The 18,494-nt window shown below is 38.5% G+C and overlaps 2 protein-coding genes across 31 annotated transcripts in view; one reads left to right on the top strand and one right to left on the bottom strand.

The window, feature by feature from the left end:
* GramD1B (GRAM domain containing 1B) overlaps positions 1 to 18,494 on the bottom strand; it is a 24,180-nt gene extending 5,686 nt beyond the window's left edge. Inside the window, exons 1-12 of one of the 30 annotated variants that reach the window (XM_020952094.2) lie at positions 17,792 to 18,458; positions 11,755 to 12,087; positions 11,080 to 11,563; positions 9,203 to 9,452; positions 7,755 to 8,856; positions 7,444 to 7,696; positions 7,229 to 7,359; positions 6,957 to 7,153; positions 6,335 to 6,640; positions 4,915 to 5,404; positions 4,733 to 4,853; positions 2,471 to 3,656 (exon numbers count right to left, since the gene is read on the bottom strand). In XM_020952094.2, the coding sequence (XP_020807753.2) occupies positions 3,621 to 3,656; positions 4,733 to 4,853; positions 4,915 to 5,404; positions 6,335 to 6,640; positions 6,957 to 7,153; positions 7,229 to 7,359; positions 7,444 to 7,696; positions 7,755 to 8,856; positions 9,203 to 9,452; positions 11,080 to 11,563; positions 11,755 to 12,087; positions 17,792 to 18,087 (3,999 nt within the window). In that variant the 5' untranslated portion in view covers positions 18,088 to 18,458 and the 3' untranslated portion in view covers positions 2,471 to 3,620. Of the gene's footprint in view, positions 1 to 2,470; positions 3,657 to 3,821; positions 4,854 to 4,914; positions 5,405 to 6,334; positions 6,676 to 6,956; positions 7,154 to 7,228; positions 7,360 to 7,443; positions 7,697 to 7,754; positions 8,857 to 9,202; positions 9,453 to 11,079; positions 11,564 to 11,754; positions 12,088 to 13,383; positions 13,540 to 15,468; positions 16,078 to 17,791 lie in introns of those variants that run through there. The other 29 variants (XM_086831471.1, XR_015271321.1, XR_015271328.1 and 26 more) reach the window with 29 other exon arrangements.
* LOC110178067 (uncharacterized) lies at positions 1,265 to 2,312 on the top strand. Its single transcript, XM_020945074.2, has one exon. It carries the CDS (start codon positions 1,395 to 1,397, stop codon positions 2,076 to 2,078), a length of 684 nt encoding a protein of 227 aa, XP_020800733.2. The 5' UTR covers positions 1,265 to 1,394; the 3' UTR covers positions 2,079 to 2,312.

Here is an 18,494-nt window from a genome sequence, read left to right as displayed (position 1 = left end):
TGATGGAAACGGAAATGGCTGACCTTAATACAAAAAGTAGCCACATTCTAATAATATTAATTACTATCAAGGGATTTATAAAAATAGTAATTTACAAACAAAAAAGGAAGTTAATTTCAAGAAACCGAAGTTTTTATATTCTTGCAAATTTGTAATTTTTTTATAAGAGAAAATAGGAAATTGATCATAACTAAGGCAAAAATTCATTAACTTTAGGTGGAAAGCAATTCTGTGTTAGATTATTATTATTATTATTATTATTAGATTAATAAATTTAAAACTATTAAAATAATTTAAATTTTTTTGAAATTTTGAAAAAAAAAATTGATGGACATAGAACGACTCTGTACTTAATGCTGATCAATAATATATTATGGTTTATAAGGTCGGAAATGCCTCTTTCACTGCATTGCAAGCTTCTGACTGATATCATAATACCATGTTAAGGTATAATAATGAAGCATAAGTTGGTGCCAATCGATCGTATTATCAATATTTGTGATTAATTTATAATTTAGTTAGACTCTTTACTTTGAGTACAAATTTGTAGATAATACAAATTGCTTAATCACTTTAAGTTAAAATTAGGTGATTCTGGACTTAGGCATAATCCCTAATATAGAATCTCTGTATACGATATAATTGTAACGATTAAGACTTACCCCAGTGGAGGACACATAGTTATCCGCTGTCGTCATGGTTTAATTCCTTCCAGTGCAGTGAAGTAATCCTCTTTCTGTTTATCCAGATTTATTACATAGGCCACGTCATCTTTATAAGGTCGAAGCATAATCACTTTCACAAAATGCACTATCACTGTCGATGTTACCTCCGCGGCCACCTGGGACTGACTGATTCGCGCGCGACCCTAGTGCCTCTATTTATACTCTCCCAGCGAAGAGAATGTTAGAGAAAGTAAAACCGAGAGCGCTAGAGAGAAAGAGGTACCTCTAGAGTAAGGCAGAGAGTAACAGAGGGAAATAGGTATCTGTAACCCACCCGCCCGCGCTCTTACTCTCACTCCTCTATTTGGTGGCTCGATCGTGGTTCGACAAAATCGGTTGTTGATGCTGATCAAGAATATATATACTATATATGGTCGAAGATAACTCCTTCACTATGTTTCAAGCTTCTGGCTGAATTATTAGTACCCTGCAAAGATATAAACATTGAAATAAAATGCCATCTCAGTTAGAAATTATGTAAATATTATAATATTATTTCAATATAAGGCTAACTTTTCCCATTTGTTTCCCATTTACGTTTTCATAGCAAAATCATTCAAAACAATACAAACTAAACGAACTAGGCGATTTCAAAACGTCTAAACACACAATTTGAGTTAAACAATTATTGAAATATATTCTTCAGCATTATTAAATATTATATTAACAATGTCGCGAAATTTAGACACACCGATAGTCTCAATTTACGACATGATGATAGAGCGCCATCGAAAACTTACTTCTGAGTCGGAATCGAGAGACATTTCCTTGGGGGCCCAAAAAGTACTTCGAGGAAAAGTCGTGGAAGAAGTTATATCCAATACAAAGTTATTGCCAAAAAAGCATCGCACCACAAAGGCGGTGCGTGAAATGCCATCATCGATTACTCTGGAGTCGGAATATTACTGTCCTTCAAGCACCATTACAGCCTCACATCTGACAAAGAAGCAGACATTCTTAAGGGTCCAGCCGCCGGCAAATAGGGAAATCATCAGCAAGCTGGTAGAGAAGATGACCATGGTTTGTGGCAGAGCCAAAGCTGAGGATGTTGTCCCCACAGCGTCTCAGAGTTCCCCGAAGCAATCATCCGGAAAACGTAAGGAAATGGCGACTCCTGGAACGTCCCGGAACAAACAAAAGTCAAACAAATCGAATCCAGATCGGCGACCATTGTCTTCCCGAAAGGCAGATCGTGGTGCCAAGGAGAAGGTGGAACGTGTACAGAAAAAGAAAATTATGGCCAAGTCTCCCACCAAGCTCTCAAAGAATTCAGGTCGAAAAATGCGAAGCGTTAGGGAATCCTCCCGTTCGTTCAAAGCTGTGCCGCTTTCCAATGATCGCTGGCGAATCTAAAATTATATAGATCCTTATCAAGACAACTCCGGAAAGACCAAATAAATTATATAATTTTGCCATCTTTGTAGAGCTATCACTAAGCTTCCATAGCTAAAGAAGTTCAACCATTTGGAAAGTACTTCAAATTTAAATGATGAGTTGAAGGAAAAGAAATGGCAGACCAACTTCAAAAGCTGCTGTTATCCATGCTTAAAGATTGGATTTAATAAAAATGTGTTTAAGAAAATGTAATTAAAACCTTTTTAATAAGAAGATGCTTAACGCCAGACGATTTTTTCCACTCCAATTCTTTATAACTAGCTTCAGATTCTCTTGAAAATTTGTTTAAAAGCATCTTGTAATAATTATAACTCTAGTTTATGGTAGCTTAAAATAATTGAGAAAATATATTGGATTTTTTTTTATATTTTATTCATTTGATTTTATAATAAATTAGAATTTGTATTACTGCTGCTTAACATTCGGTTTTCTTATTCTTGTATTCTCTTGTTTATTAAGCCTAACATTTTGTGACACAAATTTTAAGCCAATTTTGCGACGGCCAAAATTAATTTGACGAAAATTACTTTTTTAATGAAGGCATCAAGCCGACATTCCAATTTTAATCATCTTAGATCTAAATTTATTAGCATGTTTTTGCTTTTGTTTTGTTTACTCTTGCCTTGTGTTCCTTTAATTTAAAATGCAACTACTACAGACTAACAATACTTGACTATATATATATATATGGTACATATATATAGTGTATAATAGAGTATGTCATTATTTTGTGTTAGCAGTTTTGAAATTTGAATAGTTTCTAGTTGCTGTATTGGTATCGGTATCGTCTGTAAAACGGGCGCCAAAAAACGGGTTTTGGGGGTAAAGAGTTTGGAGTATTTATACAAAAGAAAACAATTGTTTCAATTCGGTTTTACAAAAATATTGTACACAATAAACACCTTTGTATAATCGTTTTTATCAAATTTCCTCTAGCCAAAGACTGGCATTCATATTTTATATATTATTATACTATTATTATATATATACTCTTTAGTTTTCAGTTTGCCAGTTTTGCTTTGCGCTTGCTTGACACATAAATGAATTTTCTAAAACAAAAATTCAGGGCGCTCTCTCATGATTTGTTTCTTCTCTAGTTTTCCTAGTTTTCCCTTTTTTTTTTTGGTATGTGTTGTGAGATATGAAATACTTGAGGAATTCGTAGATACATTTGTCTAAAGCAAAGCCAAGCAAACATAAATGCCGTGTTTAAAAACGAAAACAATTGCTCTAATCTAACTAAAATGCAGCTATTTATGACTTGTAACTTACACGTTGCTCTTTCTTAAACATAAAACGTAATATTAAATACGAATCGATGACCAATCTGTGTGTATTATTGGGCTTGTGACTAAATTTAAGATGAATTTCAAATTCAATTTCAGATTTCTTCTTTTTTGCTTGGGTGTTTTGGTAGCTTGTGTGTCGAAGACAATTGGATTGGGTTTTAATTTAAATTGCACAACAACTTTAGTTTTTTTTTTTATGTAATATTTTCTGCTAGCGTACAATTATTTCAGCCAAAGTTCTTTCAGTCTGAAAAAACAAACAAAATATTTGAGTAAAACGGATTAAAAGCAAAAGAAACAAAGTTCTTCACACAGAAAAGGTTTTAAACACATTAGTAAAACATAAAAATAGTTAGTTGAGTGCGAGAATGAGTAGTTTTCACACAGAAAAGTTACAAAAAATTAAAGTTACAAAAATTACATTTCTACAATGGGAGTTCGAGTTTATGTTTCCGCAGGAATTTACTTAGCTTGTGTTTGTTCCTCGCTCTGAACTTTTGCATTTAGTTTTTTTTGGAAACAAATCAAAGTGATTAATAAATTTATTTCACAAAATTTTGTTGGCCTCAAGTTTGCTCTACGGAATACAAGACTTATTCTAAGGAGTTGCTCTCTTTTTATCTCGCTCTCTGGTCGTTGAAAATCAATGATTAAAGCTGGGTTTCTTTCCTTTTTGTTTCACGATCTTAACAACATTTATCACTTTAGTCACTGTGCCGAGGGTAAAACCAAGCAGAAGAACATGCAACAATTTTTGTTTTGTTTTTGGGGTTTTGTGTTTTTGCTAACTAAGAGAGATCAGTAACAAATGCCCGCTAAGACAGTGCGTTTCAGAATGCTAACCCTCCTTTTCAAGACATTCTATGATTTCAAAAACTAAATTACTTTAGAAAACTTATTTTACTTTTGTTTAACTTAAGAAATTGTTTTGTTTATTTATTAAATTATCTAATAAATTATGATTTTCTTCCGCTACTTTAGTAATCTCTATATAAATAAATAAAAAAAGATATTGGATTTTAAATAATTTAAAGTAAAAAGTTGCTATTAAATCTCTGTTCCACCTTTCCTTCGCATTATGAAACGCACTTTTCTTGTATACATGTGTATGTGTTGTGTTTTTGTGAGTGTTAAAGTTACAATTAGTTGTTGCTTTCTGGTTTGTTGTTGGTTTTTTTTTCCTGACTCTGGGATCTTCGTTATTTCACCGTGAAAATGAGATGCTTAGAATTCAGTGTGCGTTGCCGCCGTTGCCATCGACATTGACTCAATGCTCTGACGCAGATTGTCATCGTTGTAGATTCGTTGGCAGACAATGCTCACCTTTTTCAGCAGATCGATGGCCGTCTGCAGCACCTGTTGCCACTTGTGCAACTCATCCTCGTGCGCCATCTCCTGGTCGCGCAGCAGCTCCAGCCATTCCTGATTCGTGTTTGGTAGTTCCCTGTAAAAGCCAAATATTATTTATTAGATTTAGATAGACAAAGAAATCTGTTATAACTCACTTTAAGGCCGCCAAACTGGGCAATCTCGCCCGCCGACTGAGATCCACATCAATCCGTTCCTCCAGCTTCCAGAGCTTAAGTAATAATATCACATTTAATGCCAGCATCAAGCACAGCAACAATATAACCAACAACGACAAGCCCTTGTGTTTGAGTCTGCTGTGTCCGTGCTTAGGGCCTGGACCCATCGCCAGCTGCTGGCCATCGCCGGCGCCGCCTCCCAAATGCAACTGCTGCTGCTGTTGGTGGTGATGTTGCTGCTGCTGTTGATGCTGCAGGTGATGGTGATGATGGTGCAACTGCTGCTGCTGCAGCTTGCCGCCTTCGAGCAGCAGCGGATGACTGGAGCCGGCGCCGACTGCCGCCCCAGGGACACCTCCCGCCGAGAGCAATTGGGTCTCCAGGGAGTCGCCACCGGAATGGCCAGCCATGCTGCCGGCTTGGGTCGTGCCGCTTGCCTCCTCCAGGGGTCGGATTTGTGTGGCGGTACCTGTGGAGAAACGGGGACGAGCATGGCGTCGAGAGGAATGGCAAATGGCAACGGTTAGAAACAAAAATCATTCAAACGAAAAATTCAAAACTGATCATAAGCAGTGTGTGTCTGCGGTGCTGGGCAACAAAATCACAACATTAAGAGTACAACAAAAGATCGATTAACTACCAAATAAATCAGGTTGTAATAAAAAGCAAGCTATTGGTCGATGTTCATGTGGTCCGGCTAGCAAGTTGACACAAAAGTTGTGACACCAAGTTTGAAGAAAATGAGGCAAATTCTTATCGAGGATTTGATAAAGGCAAGGAAAAGTAAGCATTACAGTTGGGAAAAATAGTTTCGATTAAATAGAAAAAGTAGTCATTCCAAAAATAAGGTCAAGTTCCATGGTTTATGATCGGTAACATTTTGTTATACAATTTATGAGTAATTAATCTTTATCTTTGCTAGAATTTACTGTGTCATAAATCTGAATGACTCTATTCTTACATCATTTTTTATATGTGTATCTTTTAAATATGTATTATTCTTTTTAAACTTTAAACTTTACGTATCATTATTAAGAAGTAAACCCTTTCTACATTTTCTTTTATATTAATTACCCAATGAAAACCCTATATAAATAATTCTTTTTCTTGAGACCCTCATTAGTTTGGCCTTTGTATTTTTTTAACACCTGTCAAAATTTGTTGTCTGCATTCGCGTGTTAGATAAGAAACAAAATAATCTGCTACCCTAAGTCATTAACTGATAAGCTGCCAGCATTTACAACTCCGTTTCCTAAAAACCACACATAAATAAGTCTTAAAATGAGTTAAAAAAAAAACACTTCCTTTAAAGAGAGTTTTAAAATGATTATCTACAAACTTTAAATAACGCAAAATAAGTAATATTCTTTCTCCAACCCCAAAATAATTGAAGCTGTACCTCTGCTGCTCGACTGAAAGATAGCCTTACGATGATGCCAATGGGGATGCTGATGATGGTTAAGCTGATGCTGATGCTGATGATGATGATGATGGTGCGAGTGCCTGTGCTCATTTTCTCTGTGCTGCTGATGACTCGACTGGCTGGCGCTGTGATGATGATGATGATGATGCATGTGCAGGTGCTGATGCTGAGCGGGATGCGGCGTCATCTCATGGGGTTTATGTGGGGCCTCTTTGATGCTGTCATTGTCCGTACTGGTTGCCGTTGTTTTTGCTGATGATGTTGCCGATTGTTGGTTTATGCCTGTGATGTATGTTGGTTGTTGTAGCTTGTTGTGGCTTTTGGTTGTTGTTGTTGTTGATGTTGTTAACATGATGTTGATGTTGATGTTAAGTTGTGGTGGTTGTCATGCGTGCGTTTTTGTGTTAGGTTAGAAGAAGCAATTGGCAATTGGCTTTTGGCAGTGTTAATCGAATTCGGATACTGATTGAATTGAATTAATTTCATTACAGTAAAAAGTTTAAAGATAAATTGCTTTGCTATTGTTTGATGTTTTTGTTGTTGTTCTTGTTGTTGTGGTTGTTGCACTTGTAGTTATTAATTAAATCAATCTGCTTACCTCTTCGCGGCCTACGTCCCTTGCCCTTGGCAGGCGGAATGCAAGTCTCGCTCTGGAGTGCATGCAATTGGGCACCGAAGAAGTCCTCCAGACCTGCCCACGTGTTCTTCTCGATGAAACCCTTGACGACGCCCCAAATTGATTTCTTGTACTTGATCTGAGTGTGAATCGATAGCATCGTGTGATCATCAACAGTTCTGTGGCAAAGTAAAAAGATTAAGGCATATTAAAGATGATAAACTCATTGAAAGAGTGCCCGATGGATGACTAACCTGGCCAGGCAGAAGTGTATGAGCACACTGAAACTGTCCGCATATGGAATGCCTGCATTAACACTATTTACGTCTATGGAATACAGTTCGCCCGGCTTGCTACACTCCCGCATTGTTTGATATTCGGTCACCTAAACAGGAGAAGAGGGGAATCAATATATGCAGTTTGCAATCAGTTTATTTATTCTAATCTATTTTCAGCTTGCTGCACTCACCTTTGAGGTCTTGGGTCCCACAGAGGCGGCCAATTGAACTGTGACGTTCACTGTGCGCACATTGAGACCCTCGTCGTTCTTGGACCATTCGCCCATGATGAGGTCCGTTGACTTGCGCATGGCATGGAAGTCAGTGATAAATTTGGACTTGCTAAAGAGCAAATTGAACAGCGTGTCCACGCTAATGGGCAGAATGGTGTGGACGATCTGGCGGCCTTCGTGCGTTGAGGTGCACTCTGTGGTGGGCACAAATCTGAAAATTAATGATATAATTATTATTACATTTTAAGAGGAAAATGTAACAAACTTACGGCACATTATTCTCCTCAGAGTCGGACGAATCAGAGACATCCGTGGGAACAGTCTCGTCAACATTTTTGCCACCTTTTTTACTTGGCTTACGTTTTGATTCCAGCTTCGATTCCATTGCCGTGGCGCCGGAAACGGATGTGGCAGCGGATGTTGCGGCTGTAGCAGCTGCTATTGCGGATGAGTTTGAGCTCGTGCTGACCTTTTTCTCCGCACTCTTCTTATCGCTACCACTACTGCTGGCAGCAGCTGTGCCCGATCCCGAAACCGATCCAGAGCCAGAGCCCGCTGTGTGGTTGGCGATGGTGGTGGTGGAGGCTGTGGTGGAGCCGGCAGTGCTGCTGCTACTGGCACTGGTCACCGGTGCCATGGTGACGCTCACCGACTGCTCAGCGGGCTTAACGGAGCTGAGGGTCAGCTCCTTGGCGTTCTGCTTCATCTTTTTGTTCAGCTTGCGAGAGCTTTCCCTGGTCTTGTTGTTATCGGAACCGCTGGCCGAGGCGTTGGCCGAGGATTTGGAGGAGTTGAAGAAGTATTTCGTCTTGGACTTTCGCGGAGCACTGGCTCTGACGGCTCCACCGCCGCTGCTGGCGCTACTGTTGCCGCTCTGTGGCAGCTGGGGATTCGACTGATTGGACTGATTTGACTGCTGCGACTGGCGCTGCGACTGGCTATCGTCATCGATGGCCGTCTGGAAGTCGAAATCCGTCTCGTTGTCGTTATCCAGCGTGGGATCGATGTAGTCCTCGTCGTCGGTGGTCAGGCCCAGCTCCTCGCCGTAACAGTTGTGCACATATTTCCAAATCTCCTGCGGCGAGAACTGCTTGTTCATCAGCGTGTTCTGCCAGACGCGAAAGAGCATCAAGAAACTCTTGTCACGTGAGGTAAATGTGGCAAAGAAATATTTATCCTTGCCGCTGGCTATTGAAATGGCATTGGGTATGACCAAGGCTGTCTTCTCCTTGGTAATGGCTGTCACATCCTTCCACTTGATGCTCACGTAGGTCTCCCAGCTGAAGATGTTGGCATGGAAGCAAACGTAGTTCTGTGAAACGTACAGACGACCCTGAACCAGGATGTCACGCTGCAGGGCACACGAGTAATCTGTGAAAGATGTTAAACATTTATTAACAATTTGAATTTGAATCATTTCATAATTGCGCGCACATTGAATTTTAATTAAAAATAATAGTACTTTCATATTGCTTTTAAGTTTTATTACTGTCAATTCAGACCCCTTTTGAATGAATAGCTCATTAAAAATCTGATCATTAAATGTACGAATTCTTATTTGATTTGTTACGTGATGAATTTTGATCTTTAAGAATAGTTATCGCAAGTTTTAACAGCATTTTAAATATGGTTTTATCTATGCAGGGATCTTTTTCAAACTGAACGTGACTAATACGTAACCATTACGAGCTGTTTGGTGGAAACTATTCCAACTCACCCACAATCAGACGCTCATCGTTGGGCACGTCCTTGAAGAGCTTCTTGAAATCCTCGGCCCGGGACTTATAGTTGGGATAGATGACGTTGTACCAGGACTTCTTTTTGGCCCGCTCCGATAGACGCGAGGGCTTGGCTGGCTTCTCGTTGGATGTGGAACTGCTGCTGGTCACCTGCTGCTCCCTATCGACGCGCAACAGACTCAGTTCGTGCGGTGTCAGATCGCTCAGACGGTGCTGGGTGGTGTCCTGCTGGGAGACAAGCGAGAGGGAGAGCTGATCAAACACCATGAGGATTTCCATTTATATGGTGAACTGTGACGGCGTGAACAAACATTTTAGGTCTAATTTAATGGCACCACCAAGTTCTGATATCTTTTCGGTTTTTTGGCCACCTGTTCGCTGAGCTTGTTAACTCTTTTTTCATTTTTTTTTTTCTTTTTTCTTTTTGTGGGTGATTCACCAACTGTTCCCAGGAAACTACTCTTCGGCCAGGTGTTTGGTTTTATTTCTTATCACACACCACACGCTTGTTGTTCGTTTACGACCCCCAATTATTTACACAAAGTTTCGCGCTGCAGCAAACGATCGTTATTATTTTTTTTTTGGCTTTCGCTGAGACGCTTCGTCGCTTGTTGAATTCTAATTTGCTATTGCCAGCCGAGCGGGGCCAACGTCAATGGGAGCTCAACACACACACAACACTCTCAAAACGGAGCCTTATCAATGGGGTGGTAGAAAAAAAAAGCTTGGAGCCCCAACCCAAACGTTTATGTAGCGAGCTTTTGCATTGAAGGGTGATCCTAATCAGCTGCCGCCAGGTGTGAGAGAATGTAAACAATACATATACACATATGCTCCTTATCACCAAGTGATTAGATTGAGCTGTTGGATGGCCAATGCGTGGTTATTAATCTCGATACCCCGTGTCTGTCTATCTATCTATCGGTTCATCCTGGTTTTTTAAGCTATCACTGATCGATTGATCGCTCTTCTTCGAGTGTAGTTTAATTTGATTTGAGCACTTAGCTGTGGCAATTTCACACCTTTTTTTGGGGTGTGCGTGTGTGGTGCTAATGATTTGAATCTACCTAGTGTGCAAGTTATGAAAGCTTGTGTCAAGCTTTTCTACGAATATTCAAATAAATACGGAAATAGTTGTGGGTTTGGTGACAAGCCCTTAACATTAAAAATTAAATATATGTATATGGGAAAGGCAGTTTTGGGAAGTTTTTGAAGGAAAACCCTAGACATTTGAATATTAAATAATAAATAAATGTTAAGGCGTAGCAGTTGGCTTTAGGCTATAATCAATATTATAAAACCTTGAAAGAATATAATTCAAGTCATTGAATATAATGTTTTATTATAGTAAACACGTTTTGGCAATGATGCAATATGCCCAGGCTTATTTCTCGTTTCCAATTAGTAAACCTTTTGAATTATCATGCTCACATTTAATAAACTTTCAGCTAAAACCATAAACCTCTCGAAAAGCAGACTTTGAGCGTTCTGTACTGTGTATTTTTAGATAAAGTAATAAAGTATTGTTTTAGTTCAAAAAATGTCATGGTGTTTCAACCCCCTGAAGTTGGCATACAATGTCATGTCCGTTCATTTACCTCACCGAAGAGTTGTCATAAATAATGACTCATTACTCAGGTGCATATGGCAAAATAGTTTGGTCAAAGCTTTGTAAAAACGTTCAATTTTATGAGTACCACTAGAGACTGCCCTTAGCTATGAGTCATTTATGGGAATGTTATCTATATTCTAATCTATGAGATTATTATAAATTTTAAACTCTTCAACGAATGAATGAATTCAATTCATTTGTGGAAATCCTGGAAGAATATCTCTTGCTTCATGAGTAACTCACCTCGTCGCGTCCGTTGCTGGATGTGGATAACTTCGCTTGACTGGCGCCCTTGCCCTTGGAGCTGGTGGAACTCTTCCGGCTGCCGGGACTGTCCGTGCAGGAGCCACCGGGTGCGGTAAATCCGTTGGAATCGATGCTCTGTTCCTTCTGATCTCGACTCGATTCGCTGCCCACTATATTAATGCTGGGCGTGACTCCCTGGGCAGCTGTACTGGAAGTGGGAGGACTAGTGGAAGAGGTGGCCTGGGTTAAGCTATGGTTGCTGCCCGAGGATTCATTTCGCTGCGTGGAGAGACTAGCGGCACGAGGAGGAGATCCACCGGCTGTGGCTGGAACTGTGGAAGCGTTCTGTTTGGAGGACAACGATATGGAGACGCTGCTGTTCTCTAAGCTACCGGTAGCTTCCTGTATGGTTAGAAGTTTGGTGCTCAGTGTGCCGTTTGTGGTGCTTGTAATCGTAATCTCTTCGGTGATGGAATCGCGCCTGTAATGGCAATGGGAAAAAGAATTAGTTATGAGATCAATAGAACCCACCGACTACATCTACTTGGAGATTAAATGGGGGAAAAACTCTTGAACTAGGCATGCAAATTTTGGAAGGTACTGATGTATTCTCTTACGGAATTGGACCAAGGCCTGGCTGGAGAGTTTCCGGAGCATTGATCCCACACCTACCTGTCGCCACCATTGCTACCAGCAGTCGTTGTCCTTTCAGCGGATCTGGCATCTGTCAGTTCCTCCTCCGGCTGCAATTGCTGCTGTTGCTGCTGCTGCTGGGAAGGATTCGGCTCTGGGGAATCCTGGACCGGTTGGCTCTGTGACTGTGACTGTGATTGGGTCGGTGACGGTGACAGTGATGCTGACTGTGACTGGAGCTGATCGGGCTGGGTGGTCTCGGGTATCATGTTGGCATTGGCAGGGGTCTTGCTACTGCTCGGTTTATCGGCAGTTGCAGTGGTTATGGTTACACTTGATGTTGTTGGGTTGTTTATATCAATATCTTTAATCCTACAATAAAATGCATATATATAAACAAATCAAAAGAACAAATGCCAAATGAAAAGGACATGCCCAAAAAAGGACGAAAAGAAACAATTGGGGGATCTAAGATACATATATCTTTACATACAGATATATTCTAAATAAATCAGGGGATATAATTTGAGCAACAAGGAACTTAAGTAATAACCTATTAAAATGACAATTTACATTACACCAACTAAGCCACTACAAAAGAAAATACTTTTAATTTTAAGTTTTAATCAGGTAGGGCAGAAAATATCGACACTTTATCGATATTTAAGATGAATGTCGATAGATTAATCCGTTGATTTATCAAATCAAAATTATCGGAAGGAAAGACTAATAGATGTGGGATGTTATTTGAAAATGTAACTTTGAAACTGTTTTTATAATCCAAAATTGAAATTTAAAGTATATAAAGTATACTATTTTCCTTTCGATATTTTTACATTCTAATTGATAATCTTTCTCATATTTTGATAATATGTAACCTGATCCTAACGAAACTTTATATTCCAAGTGTTGTTCTTTATTAATCACCTAACACCTTATAATATTATTATTATGTCCGTACAATTTCCTATTATATCTTCTTAGTTCAAGACACCATTAGTTGCAAGATTGCCATTCATTAAAGAAATTAGTTCCAAGTAAATCAGATAAGGCCACGACCACAGGTGGTACCACTTGAGCTGAGCAAATTTTTTAATCGACTTTATAATTAATTATTTAAGCCTGATAATGGTTAATTTTTTTATTTGCTTAAACAAAGACATAACCAGGGAAATTAAGGAAATAATGATTATGCATTTTTGAAGTAATTTTAGTAGTCATATAAGGAGGTGACAAGGAGTTACACTTTGACAAAGCCGACATGACACGATAATCTCCTTTTTAATGATTAATATCTCATTATAAAATATTTAAAATAAACAAAGAAAGTAATACTTGAGGCAAAGAGAATTCTTGCTACACTTTTGGTGTGATTTAATCTCGATTACGCAAATCATTATTTTGAGTTCATTGACATTGTTGGATCTTCACAAAGAGTCATTAATGATTCCGTAGAACCACAATAAACCGAATTAGTCATCGATGGTGATAAGGATGCTCTCCACCATATGGCTAATACGAATTCCTATCCATAATTGTGAATTGGCAATTGTTAAGATGACTTAAAGCAGTCTTAACTTTAAAGTAATTTCCTTTAATTGTTCCCGAAAACATTGATAGCACTCTGTACACAGACTAGAGATAGATAGATACTTCTCAAAAGCATACCAGAGGACCCGGTGTTTTCGACTTTTTCGCAATGTTCGCCGCAACATTTTGTACGCGCCTCGTAGAGTCAGTGTTATAGAGTATATAATATTATTTTCAATTAGACGTGCTCTTGCCTCCGTGGGCTGCGACGGAATGGTGTACCAATTGCCATTAAACGATTGTAATCAATTCTATTGTGCACTATACTCTCCCATTCCCATTCCGTGTGGGCGTGTGTGTTGTGACACACAATTGTTATTATTTTTAATATATGAATATATATACACACACTGTTTGGCACTGATAAGAGGCGATAAGATACTTCCAGGGCTTAGCTCTTGATAAAGCGTTTAAATGGCTGAGGCAAAATCAGCTTTCGTGTGTATTTGTTCAAACCAATAATGGCTAGAGGGAATTAACCCACTTTCACAATCGGAACTGAGACGCTCATAACAATTACAACAATTATTAGGTATTTTTAAGTCAAATTTACAAGTGTTTTTTAAAGGGCGACTGCACCCAAAAGCAATAAATATATATAAGGTTACATATGCAAATTACTTTGTGACAAACATTTAGCTTTAATGATTTTTTAAGTTCTTTAAGCGGAGTTGTAATTTTGTAGCGAACTTTAATACTCGCCATAAAGATATTTAATCTTATCTAAAGAATTTTACATCAAGGTCTTCACTAGCTTTTGCAGAAGAGTCCAAGTATATTTAATACAAAAACGACTATGAAAATCCACTCAAACATTCTTATCACTAGCCGGGGTTCAAGTTCATGTAACATGAAATATACTTTGTTGAGATGAAAAACATTGCCAATTGAGTAAATACTAAAAAAATGGAGGGGAGTAAAAAAACATTGCGATGCCCCCCACATTAAGTGAAGTGTACGTATTTATAATTGCGAATGTGTGAAAGATCAGAGATAATCTACACTGGGGGCTATAATGTGTTTATATAGAAGTAATGTCTCTCTCTCTCTGAGGTTCAAGGGTTGTCAAAGCCAGCTCAGATAAGACAGCAAATAGCAAAGTATATACAAAGCTAATCCCCTTCTTGGTTATTCAAAACATTAAAGAGTTAATGTATGAATTAAGCTTGTTTGTTTTAAAACATTAAGAGATTAACAACATATAGCAATTATATAAGTGAGTGGCGATAATGAAGCCAACATATTTTGATTTGTTTGTGTACATTTTGAACGATATACATATATAGTTTCAAAAGACCCCAGGGCACAATTTGCGATAACAGTATTGGGATAATGTCTAGAGAACAAACCCTTAATTAAAGTGTAGAAACAAATTCCCAGAAATATGACAGAGAGATCCGAGATAAAAACCCGTGATATTTGCAAAAAGATCAATGTTATTTATAGACATTTTATTTGATTTTAAAAGATAACCTTCAAGGAATTTATTTGGGGGGAGGATACATTATTTATGAGCTTTTAGCGAATACCCATTATTTATAGTTTGCACAAAACAACAAATAAACAATAATACTTTGTATAAACAAGATATTATTCGGTTGAATCTTTAAGATGATGCTACGTCACACATTTCTTGTGAATACTTTCACTGAGCAATAAATAAATGTAACTGCATTTCTGGTTTATTATCTATGACTAAGAATTTCTGATGCAGAATTTTTGCGTATTTGTCAGGGGAAAATTATTATCTCTGGGGAAAATAAAGCATTTTTCTAATGTCACGCAATTAGTGATATATACAATTATTTCTACAGAACCACAGAGAGAGAGAGCGAGCAATTACGAATGAAATTGCACCGACTTGTGGCTAGAATAATAGATATGTTCAGTGGGGTCAGACCCGACCCCCTATTGAACTTTGGCCTTTTTGGAAAATGGAAGCCGGCTGTCGAATGACTGAATGCATTTCCGACATGAATAGGCCACTGGCCATAAAGAAAACTAACTACGACATTTAGCTGCACAAATTACCAACTTCAATTAGCCACAACACCTAGAGTTTGGTACTATTTTCTACTATATTGTTTTAGCCATAAAAGAAACCCTCCCGAGCACTTAAACTCGAAGAAAAATCAATAGATTGAAGAGTGGAAAATGTATTACATTTTCTTTCGCTTGGGCTTCTTTGGTTCCACGATTATCGTTTTCCTCGGTGGCTTTTTTACTTCCTCCTTCGGCATTGGTTTCGCTGTTTTTTTGTTTTTTTGTTTGTTTTATTGTTGGGCCAAAAATCTATGTCATCGGCGAAAAAACATACACACAAATGTGGCCAAAAGTCTGGCAAAGGCCAGAATTGATGACGAAACGTAAACACGGCAGAATATATAATTCGTATTTTTAGCACAGCTCGGTGAAATGTCATTAATTTATGAACTATCCCACACGATGGCACGATGGCTGTTTTGCTGTTAATTATTTAATTAATTTTCCCTGTTTTTAGTGTTTGCAGGTTTTTCTCTTCTCTTTTTTTTGCCGTTTTGTTCATTCTGTTGATTGTCATTTGTTTGTTTGCTTTTGTTTTCTAAGGCACGCGATGGTGTAAAAATGCGAATTGAGGCACGAGCACCGAGAATTGAGAACTTGGAACCAAGAACCGAGAACCGAGGGAACTGAGTCTAGAAACTAGAGAATTTGCAAAGCGGGAGCTCGTGCCGGGCACGTCATCCCAGCTCGACGTTCCGATTTGCACTCGAGAGCAAACGCCGAGAGAATGGCCACACAATCCCCCTTTGGTTGGGTTTCGGTTCTGCTTTACTTGGTGGGGTTGGAAAACTCAGTCCGACGGAGAGATGATAGGGGACAAACCCACTGGTCGAACCTTTGCATACACTAGGCTGAAATTATTCGCAGTCTGGTGAACATACATATCCAAAAATGTGGATAACCGTATCGGTTGAGACACCTTTGTAGGAGGGAATTCCAAATACAAAACGCCAGCGCCAAGGCTAAGCCAAATTATACATTTGTTGGTTACGTGGAAAACGCTTCAGTGCACAAAAATCAAAAAAACATATATATATATAAATACAGTGAGTGAGCGAAAGTATAAAAAGTCTTTGTAAATAATCCTTGCTCAATTATTTATCTTCAATTAAAGAGCCACCATATAATTACTACACAAACTTTGATTAATTTAAAAGTGTTTTAACAGCAATTAAATTTTTACTACAACTAGCTAAGCCTGAACACAAGTTGTTAAACTTGTGAACCTGGAATACATTTATGAATGAAATAAATTACTTAATGTATTCCGTAACTTTTCCACTATTTATGCATATTTATTAGAACTATCTGAATGAAGTTTGGGAAATGTATAAATAGTCTGTGCGTTGTTTATTTATTTCAATACCCCCAAAAGGTCGACAAACTATTTAGAAAGCTAAATTTTCCATTGAATATTTGAATGAGAATTGTTCTCATTAATTTGTTATCTATTCATTGGACTAACGATCCCTTTCATTGAATAAATAAACTGATAAGCAGTTGTGATAAGTAAGTAAGTCGCATTTGACTTACTTTACCCAAGAAATGTACTATAGTTCACCCACAAAATCGATAGCCTTACACTGCTGAAACGCCCTGTACCTGTCCTTCTGTCTCTCAGAAAGTGCGAAACGCAGGGGCAAGGCAACAACTGTTGCGCAACACAAGAGGAGCTTCCAAAAGCTGGATATTAAAATGCAAGTGGTAGGAGGAGTGTGGGGCAATTAGATTGGGGCAGACACCTTGTGTACTATCACTCCGGTGGCAACGTGTGGGAGGAGCTACTGGGGGATGGGGTAAACAGGTAGATAAGCCAAAAACTGAAAGGAATAAAGAGGGTCATATATATTTCTATTATATATGTAGTTATAAACGACATGCAATATGACCAGCATTAATGGGTTAAACATGCAAACCAGCGGGCAAACCTACACCACAAATTAACACGCATAACTCTTAGGTTTCAATTTTGCACAGAACAAAAAATAAGATCAAGGATATATTCATTATGTTCGAGATCTATTTCAAATGGTTGTGTTAATTGTGGATTATTTTCATGGAAATTAACACCATCTAAACTTAATATGTATTTTAATAATGTTTATGACCTTACAAATTTCAATTATATACATAGAAGATAAACAGATTTAAATAAGTTTTCAATCATATACAGCATCAAATGTCTTTAAAATAAAATATAGTTTAACTTCTTTAAAATAAATATATTCAATTAAAGGTATTACTATTTTGTATTATCCATTTAATAGTTTAAGAAGGCTTCTCAAAATATGCGTTACATTTTCATTTAATTGATTTGTTCTTTTCTAAAAGCTAATACGAAATTTCCCTCGATCTATTTTTTATTCTGTGCAAAATTTTGGTATATTTTATATATAATTTTTGTATTAATTTAATGGATTGTATGGGAGGAGTGGCAACTTACATGGGCGCCGCATTTAAGCTGGCAGTGCGTTTGTGCTTGCTGTGCGAAGGACGATGGAACAGGCTCTGGGCGGTGGCCAAGGACTTGGGCAGTGCACCCTGGCTGGAGGACTTGCGCAAGGTGACCAGGCGCGATCCAGGACCTGTACCAGTACCCGATCCTGATCCTGATCCTGATCCCGAACCCGATCCGGAGCAGGAGGAGGAGGAGGCCAGCGAGGAGCTCGACGAGGATGTGGACTTCTGCTGGTGGTGCTGGTTCTGCTGCTGTGCCCGCTGCTGTGTAACAAAATGCATGACAACGGCACTCGCTGCCGCCCACAATTGCCGCTCTCAAATTAATTGGTCACTTCGCGCTTTTGCCTTTTATAATTTTACTTTATATCCAGGGCTCGGTGGCACAGAGCTCTTTTATTTACTTATTACTTCCTTTACTGGGCCTGGCAAACGGTACTTGCTGACGTCTGCGGAAGTTTCTTTTTACTTTTGTGCGCTCGCATAGTTAACGAAATTCACTGCCACGTCGCGCTTTCGATGGATCTGGAGTGTCTGCACGGTTAAATGCTATTTTTGGGTTACTTCAATATGAGATTCATGTGTAAATTCAGGCGTTTCGTCTCCGCTCCGACCGATTCTTCACTTTTTTATGCGCATAAAAGGTATACGTCGCTGCCAGGGTTGCTAGGTGTAGGTGGTGCCAGACG

Source organism: Drosophila serrata, unplaced genomic scaffold (assembly GCF_035046125.1).
Source record: "Drosophila serrata isolate PLE 108 unplaced genomic scaffold, ASM3504612v1 contig_240, whole genome shotgun sequence".
NCBI classification, from domain to species: domain Eukaryota; kingdom Metazoa; phylum Arthropoda; class Insecta; order Diptera; family Drosophilidae; genus Drosophila; species Drosophila serrata.
The sequence above is the reverse complement of the archived record's forward strand: the minus strand, read 5'-3'. Positions and strand labels throughout refer to the sequence as shown.